The 26,814-nt window shown below is 34.5% G+C and overlaps 1 protein-coding gene across 1 annotated transcript in view; it reads left to right on the top strand.

The window, feature by feature from the left end:
- Positions 1-26,814, top strand: part of BLTP1 (bridge-like lipid transfer protein family member 1) — a 203,020-nt gene that overhangs the window by 113,792 nt on the left and 62,414 nt on the right. The window contains exons 43-52 of the mRNA XM_028492249.2: positions 1,734-1,953; positions 2,409-2,567; positions 4,141-4,316; positions 7,312-7,487; positions 12,822-13,528; positions 13,957-14,202; positions 14,706-14,799; positions 16,777-16,827; positions 21,058-21,264; positions 22,735-22,973. Coding sequence (XP_028348050.1) covers positions 1,734-1,953; positions 2,409-2,567; positions 4,141-4,316; positions 7,312-7,487; positions 12,822-13,528; positions 13,957-14,202; positions 14,706-14,799; positions 16,777-16,827; positions 21,058-21,264; positions 22,735-22,973 — 2,275 coding nt within the window. The remainder of the gene's footprint in view (positions 1-1,733; positions 1,954-2,408; positions 2,568-4,140; positions 4,317-7,311; positions 7,488-12,821; positions 13,529-13,956; positions 14,203-14,705; positions 14,800-16,776; positions 16,828-21,057; positions 21,265-22,734; positions 22,974-26,814) is intronic.

Consider the following 26,814-nt stretch of genomic DNA (forward strand, 5'->3'; position numbering starts at 1 on the left):
GTAAGAAAACAGACACTTTCATATGGTACTGGGTGGGAGTGTAAACTGGCATAACCTCTTTGAAGAACAGTTTGTCAATTTTTAAATGTAAAATTTTAAATGTAATGCCCTTTAACAGTATGTCCATGTCCAGGAACTGATTCTAAAGAAATGAATGCTCATAAATGCTCAAGGACACATGTCCAAGAACATTCTTTACAACACCACTTATAATAGGAGTATAATGGAAACAACATAAATGACTATTTGAGGACTAATAAATTCGTGTACCCTCATATGGATGCCTACTATGAAGACTTCAGAAAGATAAAGTAGATCTCTAAGTGGATGTGGAATGACCACCAAAGTGCACTGGTTCAAGTAAAAATAAAGGATAGGACAATATGTATCTGTGTGTTAAAAAAGGATAAATATGTATATGTGTTTATATAGTCAAATTATATAAGGATAGATAAGAAATGGTTAAGGGGACTTCTCAAGGAAAGGATCTAGTAGACGGGAGCTCAGGAGATACTTTTTATTGACTAGTCTTTTGTGCTTTTGAAAGTTTTATTTTGTGTAAGTATTGCTCTTTTAATTAAAACATTTAATTTGATATACATTTTTTAAAGTTTGGGCTATAGGCTTATTCTGTTTCTGCAGTATAGTTACAAGACTGGGACATTTTAAATTCTCCACCCCTTAATCTGTCTCAGAATTTTTCCTGGTTTATAGTTTTTCCAGATGCTCTGATCATATTAGGTGTTTGCTATTTTTTAAAATTTTTGTTTATTTTTTTATTTTGGCCGTGTTGGGTCTTCATTGTTACGTGCGGGATTCCTCTAGTTGTGGCGAGCGGGGGCTACTCTTCGTTGCAGTGCGTGGTCTTCTCATTTGCGGTGGCTTCTCTTGTTATGGAGCTTGGGCTCTAGGCGCATGGGCTCAGTAGTTGTGGCTCGTGGGCTCTAGAGTGCATGTTCAGTAGTTGCAGTGCACGGGCTTAGCTGCTCTGCAGCATGTGGGATCTTCCCAGACCAGGGATCGGACCCATGTCCCCTGCATTGGCAGGCGGATTCTTAACCACTGCATCACCAGGGAAGTCCCTAGGTGTTTGCTATAACGCTGTTCTCTCTCAGAAATGTTTTTGAACATTCCTTTGTTTATAGATTACAAAAGTCCAAAGAATGGAAATTAAAAATGCTTTGTTTCAGATCTCTGCTTTTCAGGATCTTTTTGTCTGCATGCTCTTTCTTTGTGCTGTTTTAAACTGATCTGGAATTCCAGTCTTAGATGTGACAGAACAGATAGAGATTGGACAATTGTGTCATTTTCCATTTTTTTGTTTTTCTTCAGAGAATTGCTGGAAATTCTTTTTGGTATATTAGAGCTTTACAGAGAATCAGGTCTTAACACAGAAATTTATTATCAGAGTACCAAGAAGAGTAGTATAGTATGAAGAATTTTGGGATAGACATCTTACCACCAGACTCCCTCTTCAGATTTTAAAGGGCATTAATCATTATTAAAATTAAATGAATGATAATAAATGCTGTCCTTTGTATTGTACTGTAGAGTTATAAAACATTATTGCATACATTTGGGATTCACCATAATTCTAATAGACACAAACTGTTTAGATAGACACAGTTGTTTTAATGTAAACAATAACTAGTAATAAAAACAGTGAGTAGTCGTGGTTATCAGTAGTCATTTTTATGTGCATAAGAAAGAGCCCCATGTTGTTCCTTTTCTAGGGCATTCACCCATATCATTCTCTGAGCTATACCAGTGGTGACACTGCCACAGATTCTCCGGTGCATGTGGGACGTACAGGCGTGCCAGTTAAGGAGAGTCCAAGGAAGGAGAGCCTACTCAGCTACCTGACTGGAAGCTTCCCAAGCTTGCACAACCTCCTGGAAGGGACCCCTCAAAGAAGCAGCGCAGCGGTGAAAAGTAGCTCCCTAACGAGAACAGGTATATCCTTAGTTTTGACAATTATAAGCTTACTTCTGTGGGAGATTAAGAAAACAAAAACAGGACTTACGTTTATTTAGATATATACTTTGGTTGCATACCTTGTCTTTTGTATTACACCTTATCTTTGAGAAAGTATTTTGGGAAACTGTTCTGCTTATAACTTGTTGGTGTCTCGTGCCCTTAGTTTGCATTTTTAAATTGCAACATTTGCTATTACTATCAACCTAGGCATGGTGTGAAATGCTGTCTAGGCCAGCCAGCAGTGAATTTTTTCCCATTATGATAGCAATAAATTATTAATTAATGCCTTAATATCCAAATACCAACATCGTGCAGTGAGTTTAAAGACATGCAAAAGGCAGACAATTTAACCTGACTTTTCAAAAAATAAATCACATTTTCTGCTCCTTAGTACATAAGTAATACTATACTCAGTAAAACTTTATTTTCAGGAAACACAATGGCCACTGATATGTTATCTGAACACCCTTTGTTATCTGAGCCATCATCTGTGAGTTTCTATAATTGGATGTCAAATGCTGTGGGTAATCGAGGAAGTGTGGTGCAAGAATCTCCTGTTACAAAATCAGGACACAATAGTCTCCCAACAGGTATTGAGCTGTCACATTGTTTTACTTAACCATCTAAGGGGTACATGTGAAGTTATGTTAAAATGCTGTTTTTCAGAGGATGGTTAAAAAAATCTCAAACGTTTACTGTTTAGTTGAAATTGGTTCATTTATGAAATGCCTTTGCTAATATTGCAATTGAGAGAGTCGTAAGCAGTCGCTCAGTGTTCTTGTGGAAAGGCAAATATGTCAAATGCGAGATTATATATAATTTAAAGAGTTTAAAACTTCCATTTAATGTGTGTGGTTCAATTTTCAAAACACCAAGAGGAGGTAAATGAAAAAATGCCAAGTATAATTACAGCATCATGTACCCACAATACAGAAAATACTTTCAGCTTATCCAGAGTCCTCTGAGGCATAATGACAAGCATCTATATAAGCTTTATAGTTACTTAAATATTTAATTAAATCTGAAGGAGTACTAAAAGGAATAAAGTAAGATTCTTGCCCTCAAGGAGGGAAACAAATGAGGAAAATTTATTAATTTTAAAGGAATATTTATAAGTAGCAGGAAAACAGGCAAAGAATTCACAAAGAAATATTGGTGGCTATTTCCAGTAACATAAATGGAGCCACTCTTTCTTTCCTATCCTCTGCTATTTTTTTTTGTTTTTCCAAATTCACTAGATGCATTTATTATTTTATTGTAAAAATGTGTATATATTTTTTAAAAGAATATGTGAAGTAGCCTTTGAACCTAGTTACTGAGGGCAGCTGAAATTAATCTGTGTAACAGCTATTGGATCACTTGTAAATTTTCTTCAGACAAAAAATATGAAATTATGAAAAGTAGTTGATATATGACTACTTACTCAGTCCTTTTTTTTTGCCAGTGCATGGACCACTTTTGAATCTGGAACTGATCCTAATTCTGACTCTTAAAAGCGCTAAGATGTGCTAATTCTTAGTATTGGTCCTTGGTTGAAGAAGATAGAAGGATGGTGCTTTTACCAGCTCTCAGCACTTTTCTGGAGCTAGTCTCACTACTGCATAGAGTTTAAATTTCAAAAGAACCAGAAAGGAACATTTCCTCTCTATCACAGGTCCTTTGCCTGGCGAGTCAAAGGATAAAGGGAGTACAGAAGAAAGAAATAGTGCCATTTCATTTTTGTTCCACCTTGGGAAAGCATAGTGGGGAAGAAATTTATATGTGGGATTCTGTGACGCCTATGGCTTTTGTCCTGCTGCAGCTGCTTTTTGTAGCCCTGCTACTGTTTATAATTCTGTTCCTCAGTGCAAAGCTGATGGGATATCAAATGCTTTTCAAAGATCTTCCAGCCCTAAAGTTTTATATTTTGGAGTGACTGGCTCTAATACATACTTCATGTACGAGGATGAGCGATATATTCTGAAAATAAAGTTTAATTTCATTTTTTATTAATAAATCGTGTCTGTAAAATAACCTGAAAGTGCTATTTTTTCCCTTCTCAATTTAAATGGTCTGATAATATAATTATAATACAAGTTTCATAAGTTTACTTTGCTGTGCCCCTTTATGTTGTTTTCATTTCCCAGTAATTTAGATTTTATTTTTGAACACTTGCTCTTTTAGGTGTTGCACCCAATCTTCCTACAATACCCTCAGCCTCAGATTTCAACACTGTCTTGTCTAGTGACCAGAATACTTTGGATGGGACACATTCTCAGCATAGCACTAGTCAGGATGATGTGGTAGGTGTAGAAGAAGCCAACCAAGGGTTTCCTGCTGTACAGCTTGCTGATGCTCAGGTGAGCCAGTCTGCTTTTCCCTAATTATAGTGACCTTGCCCTGAGCAGTACTTAGCAGCTGGAACCATCGAGTATGTGCACTTTGGAATTCTAGTGAAAAGCTTTTTCCTTGCCTGTCTGCCTAAAGCCTTCATGAAAAAAGGAGGAGCCTTTAAAAAGTACACGGGTTAATTATAAATACAAATTAAGCATCTATAGATACTCATTAAACTGAAGAGTGGCATATAGTTAGTTGTCCCATATAGCAACATTTTTGTTATTTGGAGATAGAGATTGGCAAAATAACATGACTAGAAAGTTAAATTTCATCATTTCCTATAGTCTTTAGTGCTATGTGAAGACTTGAGCGAGCAGTGGGGAGGCATTGAAGATTTTAGAGCAGAGGAGTAAAGTGCCTGGAACTGTACATGTGGAAATGTTATATGAGTAGCAATGTGTTAAATGGATTGAAGTAGAGAAACTAGAGGTGAAAAGATGAGTTAATGAAATAGTTCACACAAGTGGTAATGAAGCTCTTAGCTTAGATGGTTATGGCTTTGATAGGTAAAGGAGAAATATTGTGGAGATCTTATTTAATTGACTAAATGTAGGGAGTAGAGAACAAAGTCCTTTGAAATGTACTTTCTAGTTTGAGTGACCAGAAGGCCAGTGGGAGAGTGGGATACGGATATTAAGAGGTGTTATTTTTTCAGGATGAAAGAGACTCGAGCATATTTTTTACTTAGGAGGAATTAGGAAGGTCCTGATCAAAAAAAAAAAAGGAAAGGAGGGTAAACTGATAGAGAAAGATTTCAGGGAGGGATGAGAAGTGTTGGAATTTAGAGTCATTTATAGAGAGAGATACTTTTTGACATAAAAAGTACTTTTTCCCCTGAGAATGTTTGGGAAGGCAATAAGGACAGTTCATAACTGTACAGGTAACTTTGCAAATTGATAGCCTCAACTTTCTCTCACAATAGGAGGTGATTTATGTTAAGAAATGTGTCAGGCACTTTTCAACTTTCTTGAGATTTACTTCTCTAATACATTGGAGTAGGTTTTAGAGATTCTTTCACTTTTCTCTTTTTTTTTTTTTTTTTTTTGCGGTACACGGGCCTCTCACTGTTGCGGCCTCTCCCGTTGCGGAGCACAGGCTCCGGACGCGCAGGCTCAGCGGCCATGGCTCACGGGCCCAGCCGCTCCGCGGCATATGGGATCCATGGCTCACGGGCCCAGCCGCTCCGCGGCATATGGGATCCTCCCGGACCGGGGCACGAACCCGCGTCCCCTGCATCGGCAGGTGGACTCTCAACCACTGCGCCACCAGGGAAGCCCTCTTTCACTTTTTTTTAAAAGAGAGAGAGAGAAAAGAAATATTTTTTTAATGTCTATTTTGGCCTGTATATGCATTCATTGTATTTATTAGCATCCAGTACACATTTTTAGAGACAACTATACTATTTTACATATAAGACTCTAAAATCTACCAGAGACATTAAAATTAAGTAATACAGTAAAAAACTGTGTAAGGTGATTTAGATATACGGAAAAGTTGGAGTGAATGTGAAAGAGAGCTCACCAGACCCCCAGAAGGATTGCCAAATAGTGCTGAGGGTCTAGTTATTTAGAACATCTTGTGTCCTTAATAGCTCAGCTATAGGAATAGAAGAGGATTGATCCAAAGCAGATGTAGCAAGAAAAATGAGGTGATGAAATGTAATATACAGTCTTAGAAGTTGCTGAAAAGGAGTTTAAGGCAAGATTATGGGGGGGCAAAGGAAGTCACATAACTTTGGAACTAAGGCATTGGTTGAGTTATCTGCATGGCCAAAGAAGCCATTCAGGATGATAAACTGGGATACTGGGATGGAAAAGAAAAGAACCAAAATACCTGGTGGGTTTGCAGGATTAACTAAGGGGCATAAGTAGATAACAAAGATTAGGAAAGGTGGAGGATGGTTTGAACCTTAAAGAGGGAAGAGCATTTCCATTAGGATGAAAGAGCAAATCTAAGAAAGAGTAAACCCAAGAAAGCGTATGCCAAGCAAATATACAAGGGAGAGAAAAATACTCCCTAAGTTTCCAGTGAGGGGTGAATTGTTTGAATTCTCTCATTCTAGGCCTTCATGCCTTCACAAGGGTAGCTTGTTTTCCCAAGCACAAACAAATGAGATGATGTAGAGACAAGTGAAAGTGCAGACTTGAGTTTCATTGCACAAATGGCATTTCTCCATTTTGATAGATTTTTTAAGCTTCAGGAAAAGATCACTAAGTGAGAATGTGTGGTGAAAGAGTTAGAAGGGGGTCAAGGAAAGCACCAGATAGATAGCATCTATATTTAGGATGTGGAAGGAGGAAAAGGAACCATGCAGCAGAGAAGGAGTAGTCAGAAAGATTATAGTGATTTACTATTGCACACATATAGTTGCTTCTATTTGGGTTACCTCTTAGTAACTATGAAGTTCAGTTAACTAGAGATTTAACCAGAGTGATGTATTAATATTTTCCATAGCATATATGATACTTAAAATATAAAGGAAGTTCTTTGTCAGAAAATGTTATTTTGCAACCAAGTGATACCACTTAAAAATAGACCAGATATTAAAAATATAACATTTGAAATGTTTTTATATTAACACGGGAAATTGATAGACTCTTTTGTGAACCTTTTATAGCAGATTGTTATGGAAACACAGTAGATATTCAAGCCTTTTTTAAAAGCAAGAAGTAGAATGATTTAAACTAATTCACAATTTTATTTACCTTTTACTTTCACTTAAGTAGGATCAAGGAATCTTTGTCCTTATGATTAATTTGAAGATGAGTGGCACATAGTAGGTGCTGAAAAATACCGTTAAGTTTTAAGTAAAATTAGAGCTATATTTATTATACAAGGCCATTTTTTTCCCCTTCACACTACAGTTAATAATATGTACTGAGATAGAGTGTAAGAAAAAAGCCACAATAAATGATGAATTGTTAAGTTGAGGTAATATAAATGTGTTATGTCTTTTAGGTTGTTTTCAAACCTCTTCTGAGTCATACAGGGATCCAGTCACAGGATGCAATGCCTCTCTGCTACCGAATGTACTTCGGAGAACACCTCTCATTTTCAGGAACTTTGGACTGCCTTAGAGCAGATATCGTGGATTCAGACACAGCCAAAGACAGAAAAGGCAAAAGAGCAAGAAGGTGTCTTACATTATTACTGTTTTTATGTAAAATTTTATAGAAAAGTTGTAATACCTGTTTTTTTAACTTTGCTTTCTTCCAGTGCTGATGCGGTAGTAATTTTAATAGCCTAATGAGAAGATAACTTCCATTTAACAGAAACAGTAGCCACATTTCCTTAAAAACCTGTTAATTTTATCAGTAGGTTATGAGGCCTATTTTTAGGCATATTTTTGTAAGATGTTAGTACATGTATGAGGGTCAGCCAAAGCACTTATGTTGATAAATACACTTTATTTACTGTTGCAGTAGTTTAATTTTTATGATCTTATGGATTGTAATTTTATATATTATTCTTAGAACTTACTCCTAATCTCCTTTCTGAGTTGACTTGTAGCAGGTAGTATTTTCTATTAGGAACAGAGTAGAAGTCATGCTGAGAGTATGGACTTGCTTTTCACAATAGTGTGGTACCATTAACAATGACCATGCAAGCTGAAACACTGCAGAAGTGACCTTAAAGATTATAAAGATTAATGGGGAAAATTACCTTTGTTTTGTGACCTGGAAAAATGTTTGTCAAAATATTAAAAAGTCTCTTACTGTTTATTATAAATGTATAGGAAAATGAAAAATATAGTAAAACTAATATTTTGTACATACAATTTAAAACATTAGAAACATTGAGAATTAAGGTGTTTTATTTCTTTCTTAAAAACTCATCAAAGGGTAGTTTGTATAGTCCTTACCTTCTTATCATCATGTAACTTACAACACAGAATGAGCATCTTTTCTGTGCCTTAGCAAATGTCATGTGCCATTCTCAGCAGTTTCCAACATTTTACCTTTGCACTTTCAGTGTCATGAAATATCTTCACTAGTTCTTTTTACTAGAAAGGTTTTTGCCCACATCACTTTCTCTGGGATACCTTCGTCCTTTTTGCCATGACCACTTCCTCCTTATGCTAGTAAGTTTGCCTTCTCTGAGTTCCTCTAGCTGCATATCTAGAGTTTCTAGAATAGTGGAAGTGTCAACATTTTCATACTCAGTTGTTTTCTTCTATAACTCCATTTACTTTTTTCAACTTTATTTTTTATTGAGGTAACATTGATTTATAACATTATATAAGTTTCACATGTACAACATTACATTTCTACTTCTGTATACACTACAGCATGCTCGCTGCCAAACGTTTGGTTTCCTTTTGTTACCATGCGTTTGATCTCCTTTACCCATTTTGCTCTCCCCTCCCTTACCTGAGCCGCTTCCCCTCTGGTAACCACTACTCTGTTCTCTGTATCTGGGTGTTTGTTTTTGTTTGGTTTGGTTTGTTTATTTTATTATTTGTTTTTTGTATTCCACATGTAAGTGAAATCATACGGTTTGTCTTTCTGTTTGACTTATTTCACTTAGCATAATGCCCTCAAGTTCCATCCATGTTGCTGCAGACAGCAAGATTTCATCTATTTTTATGCTGAGTAGTATTCTGTGTGTGTGTATGTGTACCATATCTTCTTCATCCATCCATCCATTGATGAGCACTAAGGTTGTTTTCATATCTTATCTATTGTAAATAATGCCATGATGAATATAGGGGTGAATGTATCTTTTAGAATTAGTGTTTTTGTATTATTTGGATAAATACCCAGAAGTAGGAAAGCTGGATCATAAGGTAGTTCTAATCTTAATTTTTGGAGGAATTTCTGTACTGTATTCAATAGTGGTACACCAGTTTATATTCCCACCAACAGTGTATGAAGATTCCCTTTCTCCACATCCTTGCCCACACTTGTTACTTCTTACTTTTTGATGATAGCTATTCTAACAGACATGAGGTGATATCTCATCATGGTTTTGATTTGTATTTCTCGAATGATTAGTGATGTTGAAAATCTTTTCATACGCCTGTTGGCCATCTATATGTCTTCTTTGGAAAAATATCTATTTAGATACTCTGCCCATTTTTAATCATTTTTTAAATTATTGAGTTGTATGAGGTCTTTATGTATTTTTTGGATATTAACTCCTTATCAGATATATCATTTGCAAGTATCTTCTCCCATTCAGTAAGTTGTCTTTTCCTTTTGTTGGTGGCTTCCTTTCCTGTGCAGAAGCTTTTCATTTAGATGTAGTTCCATTTGTTTATTTTTACTTTTGTTTCCCTTGCCTGAGGAGGCATATCAGAAAAATCTTGCAAAGACCAATATCAGAAAGCATAGTGCTTAAGTTTTCTTTCAGGAGTTTTCTGATTTCAGGTCTTACATTCAAATCTTTAATCCATTTTGAGTTGATTTTTGTACAATGGTGTGAGACAGTGGTCTAGTTTCTTTGTTTCTTTTTTTTTTTGCACGTGACTGCCCAGTTTTTCCAACACCATTTATTGAAGAGACTATCCTTCTCCATTGTTTGTTTTTTGCTCCTGTCATAAATTAATTGTGCATATATGTGTGGGTTTATTTCTGGGCTTTCAATTCTGTTTCATTGATCTATGTATGTTTTTCTGCCAATACCATGCTGTTTTGATTAATTTAACTTTGTAATATAGTTCAGAATCAGGGAGCATGGTACCTCCAGCTTTGTTTTTTTTTCCTCAGGATTGCTTTAGCTATTCAGGGTCTTTTGTGGTTCCATATACATTTTTTGTTCTCTTTCTGTGAAAAATGTCCTTGTGATTTTGATAAGGATTGAGTTGAATCTGTAGATTGCTTTAGGTGATATGGGCATTTTAACAATGTTACTTCTTCTAGTCCATGAGCACAGAATATATTGCTATTTATTTGTGTCGTCAGTTTCTTTCAACAATGTCTTATGGTTTTTGGTATACAGGTCTTTTACCTCCTTGGTTAAATGTATTCCTAGGTATTTTATTATTTTTGTTTCGATTGTAAATGGGATTGTTTTCTTAATTTCTCTTTCTGCTAGCTCATTGTAAGCATATAGAAACAACAGATTTTTGTATGTTGATTTTATACGCTGCAACTTTCCATTTACTTTTTATTGAATTTCATCACCACAATCTTGTTTTGCTTCATTTTCATCTTTGCTGTCCAGTTGCCTTTTAATTAACCATTTTTGTAAAATGTCATGTGGATTTATCACAAGGAGGCAATATAACTACATGCTTTAGTGTCTGTGCATGAAATGAAAAACAAATGTGCACTGACCAATCACTGACAGACTTTGACAGAAGTGATGTGGTTGGTCAGTGATCATGATGTATGTCTATTATTTATGTAGTGATTTGTGGACTGAAGAGCTAGCAGCAAGTTTATACTTTATGCAGTAAATTTTAGTTAAAATTTAAACCATGTTGTTGGGGTCTGGTGTTATTTAACTATAAACCACGGTAATTGCATCCATTCACATTGGAATCATCAAATCCAGACACCAAAACATTAATATCTGCTTACATTCCTGAATTAGAGTTTAAAGTCCTGAGTTAAATTTGTATTTCTATTTGCAGTAGCCTACTTTCATGTAAATATATACATACATATAAATATATATTAATATGTAAAAATATATGTGTATATATAAAAATGGTATGTATACACACATATAGTATATGTATCATCATAGATATAATTAGGTTATGCATAATTATATTATATATAATATGATTATATATATTAGATTATATTTACAGCCTACTTATTGGCCTGCTAAATGCCATATAATACTGCTACAGGCCAGACCTTCACCTGACCACACTTCCCTTCTTATGTTCCGAGACAAATTCTTTGAGTGACTTTGAACTTACTGTCTTTAGTCTAGCCGAACCTAACATTCCTTTTAATTTTTCTACTATCACACCACCTCTGAGTGCTCTACATTCTTATTACTAGACCATGGTTAGCTTTTATTTCTCAGATCTCCTGTAACTCCACCTTAGGTCTTATTTATTAGGAAACTTTTGTCACAGTACACTTTTCCTGGTCATTAATTTTAGACTTGTCTGGGCTTTTTTTGTAGCACATTGTTCATTCTACTAATTACTGTACTTTACTATTGGGTTATAGTTTCTTACATAAACATGTATAACTCTCCGAGACCATAAAGCCAGAACAGTTATTAAATCATTTAGCATAAGTTCTGGCTTGTAGTATGTCCTCATAAGTATTGGTTTCCTTATATCTTTGCTGTCTCCAGTCAAGATAGTTGAACATGTTAGGGGCTTAATAGATATTTAATTTTAACTTTACCCATGTGGCTGCTTTTGCGTTAAATGACTGCTTCATTATGTAGCTAGATTTCTTCCCCCTTTTACTTGAATCTCCTCTCTTTAAGACTTTTTTGCCTCGCTTCCATGTTTTCAGTTCTTGTTTTTGCAGTTGTGGAATATTTTAATCTCTTTTGAGTCTCTCTCTTCTATATCTTCTAATTCTCAAAATCTAATTTTTCCTTCTCTGATTGCACACTTAGCATCGATTATAGGCTTACTCTAAGCTTGTACATTTTCTTGAATTATACCACAGAATGGAATTTTTCTTATTAAATAAGAAATACTAGTATTCATTAAGGAATTATTAGTCCCTAATTATAAATTCAAGTCAAATTGAAAATATCAAAGAATCTTGGAGGGGTTTTTTTTCCCAAAAGAAAAAAATCCTATGTTTAATTTAACCTGTATGACTACACATTCATATTTTACATGGAAGAAGAGGGGAAAAATATCTTTTTAAAATTTTGGTGCTTGAGGTTTATTGTTATTAGTAGTTGATTTATGAAAATCTGAGATATTTTGACTTTTTAATATTAAAATTGTCTATAATATTTCTACCTGAAAATTTTTAGATATGCAGGGGATTTGCCAAAATAACTTTTATAGAGGTTTTAAGTCTTTTGTGTGCATTTCTCATTTTTGTTTCCGTTGCTTTTCTTAGCACTTTCAACTTGGCAAAATATGCCGGCAGGGTTTCATTTCAAATAGTAAATCAAAATATATAAAATGTGATGAAATTAAATATATAAACCATATATTTAACAGAAGAGTAGAGGATGGTTAAGGAAGATGTTCTAGCTGACCTGCTATTGACTTTAAATTCTAATACCATTGGGGTGTGCCATCAAATGGCAAGAAAAATTATTTTATCATTTCACTGAAATCACTAATTAAGTCTGGTTTTGACTAGTCATAGAGTAAGATCAAGAAGGAAGATTTAAGGCCCAGTTTCCAACTTATGAAAAAGTTGGAAAAACTTATTCTACTTGATCTCTTACTTAAAATTATTTAAATGGCTTATTCTTCACCTTAGAGATTATTTTGCTAACAAGTTAATAAAGATTGTGTGGTTCTGGGAAAAAAGAAATAAAACCTTGTCATTTTCTTTTTTCATTTTTTTCCACATTTTTAGGCAAGGCCATGTGAATCTTCCTCCACTTGAGTTCAAACCAGCATTGATGTTGGAAACCTTTAGCATCAGCGCTGTTGTAATGGAAAAGTCTGTGTGCACCCCTCAGAACTCTACCAGTGCTCTTTCTTTTCATGATCTCAACAAGCGTTATTACAATACCTTTCATTGCAACTTTACTATTTCCTGTCAGTCAATAAGCCAGCATGTAGATATGGCTTTAGTTCGTCTTATTCATCAATTTAGTACGATGATAGATGACATCAAAGCGACTCAGACTGACATTAAACTTAGCAGATATACAGCTGGATCAGCTTCTCCAACGCCTACTTTCAAAACCAGAAAACATCGGGATTTTCGCTCATCTGACTTCAGCCGCAGTTCTAGAGGAAGTCTTAATGGTGGCAATAGAGTAAATAACGCAAAGAACAAACGGACCAACAATGAGAACAACAAAAAGGAGTCTCGAAACAAAAATTCATTAGGAAGATCTGAAAGAAGAACTTCAAAAGTGTCTAGGAAAGGTTCAAAAGACGTGGTGGATCATATGACTATCCATATGGATGACTCTGACTCAATTACAGTGTCAGAACAAAGTGAGCCTTCAGCTGAGTGCTGGCAGAATATGTATAAATTGCTTAACTTCTATTCACTTATCTCTGATCCAACAGGAATACTGGAAAAATCTTCAGAAACATTTGGACCAGCAGGTAATGGATATTTTAATATTTAAAAATTTTTCTGTTTAGGATAGAAATAATACTAAAAAAGACAAGTTTATTCATCATGTTTTCTTAATGTTATAATTGGATAATTGAAATGCAAAGAAATTGGCAGTCACCCAAGGAGAGAAAATAGTGATGGTGGTCAGATATTCTGCTACCCCTTTTTCCCATCTTTCCTAACCCTTACACAGTATGCTCCTAAAGAATTCACACAGACCTGCTTTCAAACACCTGACCGTACTATTTATTTTCAAATATGACCATGGGAAAATGCTGAAAAATTTAAGAAATCGTTTTGGTGGGGAAGAGGACAAAGAGGGCCAGTTTGGAATGTGCAGGAAAGAAAGGTCAGTTGATGTCCTTCCATTTTGCAGTTTTCGTGTCTAAACCTATATATTTCTGTTCACTTGAAGCAGTCCGGAGCCCTACAGAGCCAACGTGTAAAGTTGTGTTTGAGAATGAACAGGACAGGAACAGTCTGACTAGGACGCAGAGGAAACGCAGCGTGGCAGCTGCTGAGCCCCAGCACGTCACTCTAATAGTGTTTGGGGTTGGCATGGTGAGCCGCACGCACCTGGAGGCCGACATTGGTGGGCTAACCATGGAGTCAGAGCTGAAGAGGATCCACGGCAGTGTCACATTGAAGGAAAAAATGAAAGGCAGGTGACATTCTAACCCTGGGGCGCCTCTTTTCTGAAGAAAGCCAGTGCCATGTCTCACAAATTCCTACTTGGCAATTTTTCTTCAGAGAATGGAACTTCCCGTTTATATGGATCAAGAGTGCTCGTGTATATAGTTTCTTTTTCTTATTCTTAACGTTTTTAAAAATCTTGTAAGTATTCTGCGCCAAGTTTTACTTCTGAGATTTAAAATGTCCTTAGGCTATTTAATGTCATTAGGCTCTTTAGTGCATGAATGGCGTGTTAAACTACATACTTAGCATCATTCCAGTTTTGACGTATAATACGTATGTATATGTGAATGCATAGAAATAAAAATCTTCAAGGAAATTTTTTAAAAAGTCGTTTGGAAATAGTTTAAGTTTCATTGTACCTTTAAAGTTATCTTTTGTCATTGAACGTATTATGAATAAAATGACATTTTAATATGAAGTGCAACTCTATTTCCAGAATTCATACACTTTTTTTTTTCACACTTTAAGATGTTTTACATCAAAAGATGACTGAGACATGTGCCACTGCTCATATTGGTGGGGTCAATATTGTGCTGCTTGAAGGGATTACACCAAATATACAGTAAGTGTGTTTTTTTTTTTACTATTCTCTTAAACTTGTCTGTTATAGTTTCACAGGAAACTTAAAATTCATTGGATGAATCCCATACCTACTAAGTTTTGAGATTTATATACTTAATGTTGCCAGACACTGTGATTCTGTCACTAAGAACATCACAAATGAAATGGTCTCAGGAAACTTATTTATTCCTTTTCTAAAATTGGCCTGCTGCCACCCCTCCACCCTAAAAAACCGACTCCCGGGACATTTTAAGATTGTGTGACAGGAAGAATGATTACAGTGCAAATTTCAGTTAAACATATGAGATGCAAAAGCTCACATAATTCAAATAGTTAATTATTTAAAACAAAATTATAGTCAGAGAATATAGACTGTTTCTTGATTTTATTCTAACTAATCATTACCCACATTCATGCTGGGTTTCCAAACTTTATCTTGCCATTTTTTCATTTAAAGATTTAACAATAAAGCCTATGAGACCCTTCTAATAGTATAGGTAAGCTTTCTGTAGTGAGTATACCATTCCATATTGCTTTTCTTTTGACTCTTTGCTCTCACCTTTTCTTTATAGGTTCTATTTGTGGATCTGTCCAAAATTGTTCTGATAAAGATTACCTTTATACTTGATATTTAGATCACTGTTGGGTTGTCAATACATTTAAACATTGACTTTGCTCATACACTTGGGAGTATAAAACTTCATTCCTAACTTCCTTTCAGTGGAGCACTTTTATGCAATAACTACAAAATGTATTTTGATAGTTTAGGTCAGATTTTGAGGATTTGCTCATTCTTAATATTATAACTAGTTAATGACCTACTATTGTCCCTTAAAGAATCTATCATGCTAAATACTGACTCAATAGAGGATTTGGTTCAATGTTATAAATATTAAATATTAGTTGTCATTTGACTCATTACAGGTCTATTCATAACATTTCAAACATGGGTAATGTGATGACTGTCTTGGGAACATAAAATGGGTGGATGAAATGGATGTCTAAGTCTTGCTGAGGCAGTGTGAACCTGTATATCTAGAACCAAAGAGTATATTTCATTATAGCTGCCTAAATGGTCCAGATCACATTTCCTAAGCAGTCTTTCTAAAGACCAGGAAATTCCAGTAGTTGTGAGACAAGATCTTTTCTGATCATTCAGTATGGGAGGAGGGGTATTATTATGTAATAATTACAATCTAAAGGAGTTAGCTATCATGGACCAGGAGCCTCCTATACATTATTTTATTTAATCCTCACCACAGTCATGTTAACTGGGGTGTTTTATCCCCACTTTACAGAACAATAAATCGAGATTCAGAAATATCAAAGTGTTTTCCTAAAATGCTTAAAAATCATACAGTCAGTAAGAAGAGATGCCTGAACCTCTGCACCTTCTACCTCACTATGATGCTACTGCAGGAAGTCACCACAGACCTTGGGTTTCATGATTCCTTCGTTGAGTCTAAATTTAAAGTATCATGGTCACTCTGACCTATTCAAAAGTACAACAAATTTCTTTAGATGTCTCGTGGGTTTTATGTACTCTATCCTCTTGAACCTCTTATCTCTATTATCTATTATCTCTTAAGAGAAGGGCTTCAAATAGTCTCTAAATTTGCAAAACATATTTATAAAATTGATTTTTTTAAAAAAGTATTAGTTGATAATTCTTACCTTAAAAAAAAATCTCAAGCCAAGATCCCTTAACTTTTTCATTAAAAAAATAAAAGTTATTAATTACTCACTGCCAAACTCTAGTAGTGTTAAGACTTTCTGGATTTATTCTTTGGCTCTTCACTTCCAGTTTCAATTAAAAGGAAATGGAACTTTTAAAAAATAGTTGAAAAGTTTCTTGAAAATTTTAAAAACGGGAAATAAAAGCTTTCCAAATGATTGCTCATATTGTCACTAATTTATGCATGAATGTTTATTTGCTTCCTTTTTGTTTTCCTGCTTTCTCTTGAATCTTCATCTGTAGACTGGAGGATTTTCCTACATCTCCTACAAGCACAGCCAAACAAGAGTTTCTGTATGTCATTATTATTCTTTTTCATGGACTTTGTGATTAACATAGTATTGAATAGTTTTAAAGATAAAATATTTAGATTATCTGCATGGCTGTGAAAGTATGTAGTTATTATTTTGTAGCTTTAATATAGATCCTTTTATAAATTAAAGTTTACTGATTTTCAAGGAGAATACACAGGTAAGGACTACCTTTTTGGTAATTCATACCTTGTTTTATTGTTGAAAGATTGTAACACTGTAGTTGTCTGTTGCTTTGTGCTTTTTTAAGACCTGTTACAAACCCTTGTTAACGTTTGATGTGATGATAGAAGCTAAAATTTTTAACTTTGCAAATGAGTTTTCACAAATTTGCAAAACTAATTATTAACACACTAATATATGAAAATATCTACATTGCTCAACCTTATAATAATTCTGTCTTTAATATGGAGAGAGTTCACTGCTCTATTGTCAGCTTTTATGTTTGGCTTTTACTGTGTATCCTTTTGTATTTTGACCAGATTGATTTGGCCTGTGTATATCTGATATTTTGTGGTAGTGATATATTTAAATACTTGTCACATGAGTCTTACCACCATGACAATTTAGTATGTTACTTAGGACTGATTTTTTCTTTCAACCTTTTCTATAAAATTTCAGTATGCTGAATAAATAGATGAATCTGCATATTTTGTTCCAGGCTGGTAAGATTATCAATACCTGGTGAGATTTGTTTCATTGTGTATTGATAATAGGCCATAGTCAAAACATCATCAATCAGCAACCCTTTGTTGGGATTATCTGTGATCTATGTCACTTCATCAGCCAACTAGAAGTACTAAAAAAGAATAAATGCACTAATATTAAATTAGAAAATTGATTGTTTTTGGAAACCACTCTTCCATATTAATATCATCATTAATAATAACAGGTATAGAAAAAATAGCTAATTCCACTTTAGTAGTTATAGTAGCTAGAGAAGATTTATTGTTTCTCTCTTTTATCACTGAGTTCTCTGGATGTATAATAAAAAAAAAATCAGTACTGTATGACTTTAGAGAGGATGCTATTTAATGGCTGAAGATCACATTTTTATCCACTCAACTAATGAGATTATTAGTTTGCATATTATGGCCTGCACACTGTGTTAGGTTTCAGAGATGGAACAGTAAGCAAGTAGTAAGTAAGTAAGAGAGGTAGTTCCTGTCATAATATCACTTACAGGCCCACTCCCTCCTTTTTTAGGCCTTCCTGCTGAGAGAGTTAACACGTAAGGTTACAATTGCCAAATGGGGAAGAAAGCTCCAGTGATTTTTAATAGTTAACTGAATTACACGTGATCCCAACACTCTGTCCACATTGTAGAGATTTCCAGGCAAAACTGAACTGAGGCAGGCAGCGTGGGCCAGTGTACATAAATTAGTTTACCTCCTTCTCCTGCCTTTAAAGTCTGGGCCTGCAAGATCAAGGAGGTGGGGTGGGGGTGGAGATAGAGTAGCGATAATGAGGCCCCCAAGTAAATCCTCAGACTCTCAACCGGCACTACAAGGATGGCTGGCCTGCTTTAAAGGCTCTGTGGCCTGGACACAGGAAGAAAAATAAGATGCGGAAAAGTCCTTGCCTGATTAGGCACTATGGTGGTTATAACAGGCTCACGGTGGATCTGCCCTACCACCACTGCCAATGAATTCTTGAACCAAGCTTCTTGGTCACTTGCCGTGAACTTTTTACATATATGAGGCATGCCTGGCATGCTACAAGTCTTTACAGTCTTCTCTGTAAAAAGACTTTGACCACTTCTTTCCTGTGTAAAAGTCGTATGTATACTACATGTTTTTTGACCTAGATTAAGTGACAGCTCTTTTAAGAATTAAAATAGATAATATATGAATAGATAAATCTGAAATTATGAATAGATAAATTATGAATAGATAATTCATATTGGCAGCTTGTAAATTGTTTAATTCCTCATTCTGGGTCTCCTTACATCTTTAACATGTACAGTTTGACAAGAGTTAATCAGACATCCTCTACAGTGTCTGTCTCAGTTTGATCAGTGTAGGACTATCCTGTTGTCTGGCTCCAAGGAACATTACTCACGCTGTAGTCATGGGCATCGTTTACATAGCCTACAGTGTGGTGTTGCCCTCTGGAGGTGGGCAACACAGAGCCCCTGAAGTCCTTAACATCAAAATTTCCACTGGAAATACCACAGTAGGATCTACAGTAGGAGAGCAGTCAGCCCCATAGCTTTCTATTCTGACATTCGGTGTATAATTGAAAATCAAGGGCTGTGTATATGCTTATATAATCACAAGTAATATTTAAGCAGACTTCTATAGATTATAAAGGTAAAATAGTAAGATAGGTGTAGAATTTCTTGGCTGTCATGATAACAAGACTTCTTTGTAAATGTATGCTTAGTTTCATTCAGTAGGTGAATACTGTTCACAACTAGAAAGCCCTTTGCATTTTAGCAACATCTGAGTGTTCTGGCTCATGTTGAAATTGAATTTAAAATGGAATCTCACTGATGATAAATAGTAGTGTTATTTATTAAAATAGTTAAGATTCAAAATTCAGTAACTAATCAGCATCCTAGAATCTATACTCATGCTAGCTAGAACAATTCCATAGATTACTTTTTTCTTTTTTTAGTCAGTGATAGTCTTTGAGAAATAGTTTCCTTTGAAGAAGAAAGCAAATATAATTCTCTAGTAATCATTTTTGAATTTTGTATAATACCTGGATTTCACTATCTGTAAATAATCAAAACTTCTAATAGAACCACTGTTACGCTTCTCAAGGTTTATTCTAATAGAGGTTAAATGTAATGAATGGATGATTCCTTAGGTCCTTGAGACTGTAAATAAATTCTCGGTGAACCCTCTGTAGCCTAAGTAGAGATAAATGTGTGTGAACTGACATGTAGTTAATATGAAATTTGCATTTTGTGTGTTTTGCTAAATCTGTTGTCGAGCATTCTTTGCTCATTTGAAAGATAACATATATGTTAAAAGCTTTCCTTTTACTACTGGGCCTTTAGTGGTGCAGTTCATTGACATGAACCTTTCCACTGTGTGTGTCAAGACTGCTTCATCATGGCTTTTACATACATGATTTATCACATGATATCTGTGGAATTCCACAGTTGTGTTCAGTCATTCTTCTGCTATACTTCTTTCTGCTCATTCATTTCACAAAATTCAGTGAGTGTCTACCATGTTTAAAGCACTGTTCTAGGCACTGGAAAGAAAGAACAAGAAATCAAGAAAGACAGTATTTCTATTTTATATCTGTACCAGTAAAGCTTACCAATTTTTAATTAAGTAGTAGTTACTCATTATGAATTGGACTTCTATCATTTCTTTGCTACATACAATGGAATATTACTCAGCCATAAAAAGAAACGAAATTGAGTTATCTGTAGTGAGGTGGATGGACCTAGAGTATTATACAGAGTGTAGAGTTTTATACAGAGTGAAGTAAGTCAGAAAGAGAAAAACAAATACCGTATGCTAACACATATATATGGACTCTAAGGAAAAAAAAAAAAAAGGTCATGAAGAACCTAGGGGTAAGATGGGAATAAAGACACAGACCTACTCGAGAATGGACTTGAGGATATGGGGAGGGGGAAGGGTAAGCCGGGACAAAGTGAGAGAGTGGCATGGACATAAAACTAACACACCATTGTAAAGCAATTATACTCCAATAAAGATGTTAAAAAAAAAAGGAAAATGCAAGTTAAATTTCTTCCTTCTCATAAATTTCTTTTAACATATTAGATGATTGTTAGATTAATTTCTTTGGCTGATTAGATTTTAAGAAGTATAGTGTTGAGTGTTTGGTTTTTTTCTTTTCATCTTCACTGTTTATATTTTCTTAGTGGTTGTACAGATGCCTAAAATAAGTTGAAGAAAAACGGAGTTCTGAATGGGGAAAAAAATCAAAATGGGATTTTGTGTGTTGTATATGTGTAATATGTCAGTGTATTCTCTTCCATGTAAGCACATACATACATTCTTCTGTAAACTCTTTATTACACAGAATAATACTCAGTACAAACAGTATAAAATGTATGTCCATATTTTTAGAAAACGTTATTTCTTTAGTGTGATTTAAATGCATGAAAAATCTTGTAATTTCCTTCACTGAATGATTTAAAAACATTTGTCTTGCTCTCAAAATACTTTTTCAAAATTTCTCTTTACGTGGCCGTATTTTAATGATCTTCCTTCTCTTTTAATAGAACCGTAGTGAAATGTAGTATTGCCAAGTCCCAAGCCCTCTACAGTGCCCAGAGGGGGTTGAACACTAACAATGCGGCCGTGTTCAAAGTAGGAGCCATCAGCATCAACATTCCCCAGCACCCTGCCACCTTACACAGCATGATGGTTCGAAGTTCTCACCAACTGTCTAAGCAGATCTCAGATCTCATCAGACAGCCTTCTACAGTGTAAGTTATTTATTCAAGATCTGTGATTCTATATAGTATTTCATTTCATTCTTTGCTGTGTTAACAATAGTTTGGAGGAAGACAGAAGGTTATATCTAAGTAGTGACTATTATGGATAGTGGGGCAGGTGAGAAGTAGCTAAACATGATTGTGGAAGAATCGCATTCTGGATATTATTAAAGTACTGTGTCACAGATGCAACTGTCAGTCTTTCATATTGCATCAGTAAAGCTTAAGAGATCCTAGAGATTAGTGGACATTATAAAGTGATACTAATAAAAGGCAAACTGACAAATTCTAGGACTGTAGCAATATTTCTTTACTTCGAACTCACTGAAATTTGTGAGTGCACAGATTTATAAAGTTGCAGTGGCCATTTATGTCCCATGCGTGGTTTTGCGCTGACCTCTATGTGAGATTATTGTACATGGTTCAAGGCAGGATTTGAATATACCATTTAAATATTTTAAAAGGCAGTAAATGGGACCTTTGCACAGTAACCTTTATTCCCTGGGTCTGCATTGCCAAGCTTTCTTCTTGGTCTCCAAAGTTACAGCTAATGAATAACTAATAAAAATATAAGTAAAAGGTAAAAATTTGTCTTGTTATGCTTCCTTTTTCCTAACCTGTAAGGTAGAAAAACACTAGTGTGTATTTTGACAGTGTCTTAAAGCAGTGATTTTTCCAGTTGTCCTATCTAGATCTTTAATTCTGATGTAATATTAATTCATGTCTGGTTGACTAAGTAGTAATAATTTAAACATGTTTCTTCTGTCAGTGGAATATGGAATCCAGAATGTGTACATGAGCCTTAGTTATAAAATACCCTAAGGAATTTTTCCTTATTAGAATGTATTGGCAGTGGAGTGGAGTAGTTAAAAACAAAAAGACTCTAGAGTCAGATTGACTGAGTTCAAAACTGATTTCACCACTTTCTCGCTATACCTCATTTGTAAAATGGAGATAATAGTACCTAATCAAAGGGTTTTGTGAGATAAATAAATTATATGAAATACACAAAGCAATAAGAATAGTACCTGGCACATAGTAAGCACTCAAATAATTACTGCTGTTGTTGGTTGGTGTTATTATTATTAATAGTGCTAGTAATAGTAATAGTATTAACAATCAACAGTAGAGTGCATAATGGTTAAGTCATGGAATTTGGAATCAGACAAACCTCCAGTTTCACATTAATGATGTGAATGGCTTTGGCAGTGTAACATTCAGTTTATATTGTTATTACTTCGTCTTGTTTACTTTTCTAGATCATCATTTTTCAATGGCTGTTCTGAGGAAGTCTTAATATGATCTGGTATTAGAAAGAAAACATCTGTTCATAGTTTATTTTTGCTCTTTTACATTGAGAATACCAATTTTATACAATTTTAATTTTATACAATTTAAATTTTATTAGTAGTAGCTGTTCTAATTGTCCTTTTTAAACTTTTTTTTTTTTTTGCCTTATAGCCCACAGCCTGTAAAAGAAGATATTGCAACCCCCCTCCCTTCTGAAAAAACCCCAACAAGTGTTAATCAGACTCCTATTGAAACAAATGAATTTCCTCAGCTACCAGAAGGTTTAGAGAAGAAGCCTATTGTCCTTAAATTCAGCACCATGTTAGATGGTATAGCCATTGGAGCAGCACTTTTACCATCTCTGAAAGCAGAATACAAGATGGGAAGAATGAGAAGTCATGGAATGACAGGTAACATTGAAGTTTGAATTCATTCTTAAAATTTATGACTGGTTTAAGAAATTAGTAATATTTTGGTGAAACAAATTTAGTTTTATAGATTTTTTATGAAAATTTAAATAATTTTAATCAAAACACTTTTAAATTTCATTAACGATGTTCTTCATTCAGTCAAGTAAAAATAGCAATACACTTCCTTGAATAACCAGCATGGACCCTGCTTTCATTTGAACTCTTTAGAGTTAGCCACTCTTTAGAAACCATTTCCAACTTAAACTTAAGTTGAATACATTTCTACATTGTTAGGTTCTTATAGCCTGAATAACTTGGTTTATTTTCAAGTTGAGTACATTTAGCTTAAATCAGAGGTTATTTGACTTCTTCAGAATAGCTATTTTTATAAGATTTTGTGATCCTTATATATCCTCTCCAGAAGCACTTTGCTGTTGTATTTTTATTCTGAAATGTATCATGTAAATAAAAGTATGTCAGTTACATTCACACGGTTTATAGAACTGTAAACTCACCCACCGATTACACATCCTAAGAATTAAAACATTACCAGTACTTTGAAGGCTCCTTCAATGAGTATTATTACTACCAGGTAATAGTCCCCATGAGTGCTTGGTTAATAATCACTATCATGAATTTTGTGTTATCCATTCCTTGGCTTTTCTTTATAGTTTTATTACATGGACGTATACTCGTACATGACCAATTTTGTTGTAGACTGTTTTAAACTTTATTCATATGGAGTCCCACTAATGTATATTTTAACTTGGAATTTTTTTGTTGCACATTTTCTTTGATTTATTTATATTCATCCATGTATCTTTGGTTCATTCATTTTTCAGTGAAATATAGTAGTCCATTAAGTGATTATGTCACAGTTTATTTATTCTGCTATTGATGTACCTTTGCCTCATTCTGGTTTTTTGCTATTACATTTGTTCTCATACACATTTTCTGGTACATACGTGCAAGAGTTTCTCAAGGATATTGACTTAGGAGTGATACAGCTCGATTAGAGGGTAAATGCGTCTTCAACTTTACTAGGAAATATAAAACTGTTTTCCTTAGTGCTTGTGTCCACCAGTTTTTACCCTCCCATCAGTATTAGATTGGAGTTCCCACTGTTCTGCCTCTTTGCCAACACCTGGTTATTATCGACTTTAAAATTATTGCTTGTCTGGTAAATGTGGAACGGTATCTCATTGTAGGTTTAATTTATGTTTCTGTAGTTATTAATGGAGCTGAATTTTTAAATATGATTAAGGGGTCCTTATATGTTTTCTTATATGAAACACCTGTTGGTGGTTCTTGTTTGTTTTCTGCCCATTTGACCATTGAGTCATTTGTATTTTTCTTGGTTCACAGAAATTCTTTGTATGTTTTGTATATTAAACCTTTGATGTTATATGTTCGACATATATTGTCACCCAGTCAGAGGCTTATTTCACTTTTTGATCTTTTGATCAACATATACTCTTAATTTTAATGTAATTGAATTAATATTTTCTTGTTTTATTGCGTATTTTTATGTCTTGAAGAAGACATAAAAATATAAATTTTTATATCCTTCTGTTCCCAGGATCATGAGAAGATTCTCTCATATTTACTGTTAAACATTTTGAAGTTTTGCTTTTCACATTTAAGTTCCTAATTTGTAAGGAATTGACTGGTTGTTTCTTCAGTTTGGTATGGAGTAGTATGCATAACCAGTTATCTCAGTATCATTAATTGACTAATCTGTTCTTTTTTTCAGTGATAGATAATCCAACTTCATCATCTATTAAGTGTTGATGTATATGGGGGTCTATTTCAGAGATCTCTGTTGTGCCTCAGCAGCCTGTTTGCACCAGTGTCATACTGATACTTGACTTTTCCTTTTTTTAGAAGTTGTCCTGGTTATTTTTGTTTATTTGCTCCTTCAGATACATTTTAGAATCAGTTTGCCAAGTTCCCTGAAAAAGCCTGTTTGGATTTTTATAGAAATTGAGTTGAATCTATAGATTTACTTGGGGAAGAATTAAAAATATTGATTGATATTGAGAACAGACATAGTATTTAACCTTCTTATTCCTGCATATGTCTATCTCTCTGTTTCTTTAGGGTCTTCTTCAATGTTTTTCTATAAAGTTTAAAATTTTTCAAGTTAAGGTTTTCGTGTATCTGTTGCAAGATACGTTTATTTACTTAGATACCTAGGCGCCTTATGTTATTGTTGTTATTACAAATGGTATATTTTATAAATAGCATTTTAAACTAGTGGTGGTATGTACAAATGCACTTGATCCTTTTTTGTTAATCTTATACTCAGCAACCATATTAAACTATTTTATTATTGCTAATAAGATTCTGTGGAGTTTCCTAAGTAGATATTCATACCATGTGCAAATAATACTTTTGTTTCTTCCTTTCCAGTCTTTATGCCTTTTTATTTTTCTTATCTTACTGTGTCTCTACTACCAAGTTCAGTAAAAGGGGTACTGTTGGCATCCTTGTTTTACTCACATTTTTTAAGGGAATTAATGTTTCACCAGTGAATATGATGTTTGCTGTAGGTTTTTGCTGGGTTATTTTTATCAGGTCAAGATAAGTTACTTTTATTCCTAGTGCGCTAAGAGTTTCTATGAATGATTGGCGAATACTTACTATTGGATACTTTTTTCTGCATCTGTTGAAATTAAAATATTTTCTCCTTTATTAACATGATAAATTACATTAATTTTAAAAAACACATATACATATATGTGAATACATACATACATGTATGTATTTTTGTATGTATGTGTATGTATTTATTTCTGCCCTCTAGCATTTTAGGCTTTCTTTATTGAGAGGGGTTTTTCTGAACATCTCTTCTTATCAGAAACAGAAGCACTTTAAAGTGAATTTCCATATTTGGCAGAGTCAGAAGTGTTCGGCCTTCAGGTACTGGGCTAAATGGCTCTTCTTGTCTGTTCATTCAGGGCATCCATGAAATAGAAGAGTCAACAGAAGCAGCAAATCAAAAGCCGAATAGTCAGTTTAGAACTATGAAGATATGAATATTTAGGAGCAAAGAAAACGTATTGTCAAATATCCAGTCAGATAACAACCCATAATTCTTCTTGCAATAAAGGAAAGGGACAAAAACAGTAGGAAAAAAAAAAGGCTATACTAGTGATAAGGGATGACCTGAGGCCTAGTATTACTTCAGTCTGTGTTTTTATTTGGTGATGGTGGTGGTAGTAATAGCAGTGGTAGCTACTGTGGAGGGCAGCCCGCACCCCTTGCAGCCTGCAAGCCATAGTCAATGACTCTGTCTGGCTGGAGTGGTGAGTAAGAGGAGATCAGAGCAGTTGTGACCTATCTGGCCTTTCACAGTTGCATCAGTTGGTGAGAGAGCTTGTTTCTGTTTATGGATAACTCATTCCAGGTATAAACATTACTGTACAGTGAGTGAATATAGCGAATGTGACATATAGGAGGTGACCCTTAATTAGTATGTGTTAGAAAGAGAATTATCTCTGGCACAATCGAGAATACTAGGAATATATAATAAATTTTTAAATGTAGGCAAAATAGGCTGTTTAATGTTTGAGTGGAGAGAATTGCTTATGTACGGAACAGTATCAGTAGATTTGATTGGTTGGAAAGGAACATGCACACATACATTATGTAATAGGCAATAATATATCTTGATTTTAACAAGGTTTCTGCTATGCCTTAATGCCCTCAATAAATAGTTGGAGAAATATGGCCTGAATAAATAGTACAGGTTGTGTATTTATAATTGTTTGAACAACTACATGCCAAATTGTTGATTTAAGTGTTTAGAACCAACAGTAAACTAAAACTCATACCATAT

The sequence above is a fragment of the Physeter macrocephalus genome, chromosome 7, assembly GCF_002837175.3.
Source record: "Physeter macrocephalus isolate SW-GA chromosome 7, ASM283717v5, whole genome shotgun sequence".
Lineage (NCBI taxonomy): Eukaryota > Metazoa > Chordata > Mammalia > Artiodactyla > Physeteridae > Physeter > Physeter macrocephalus.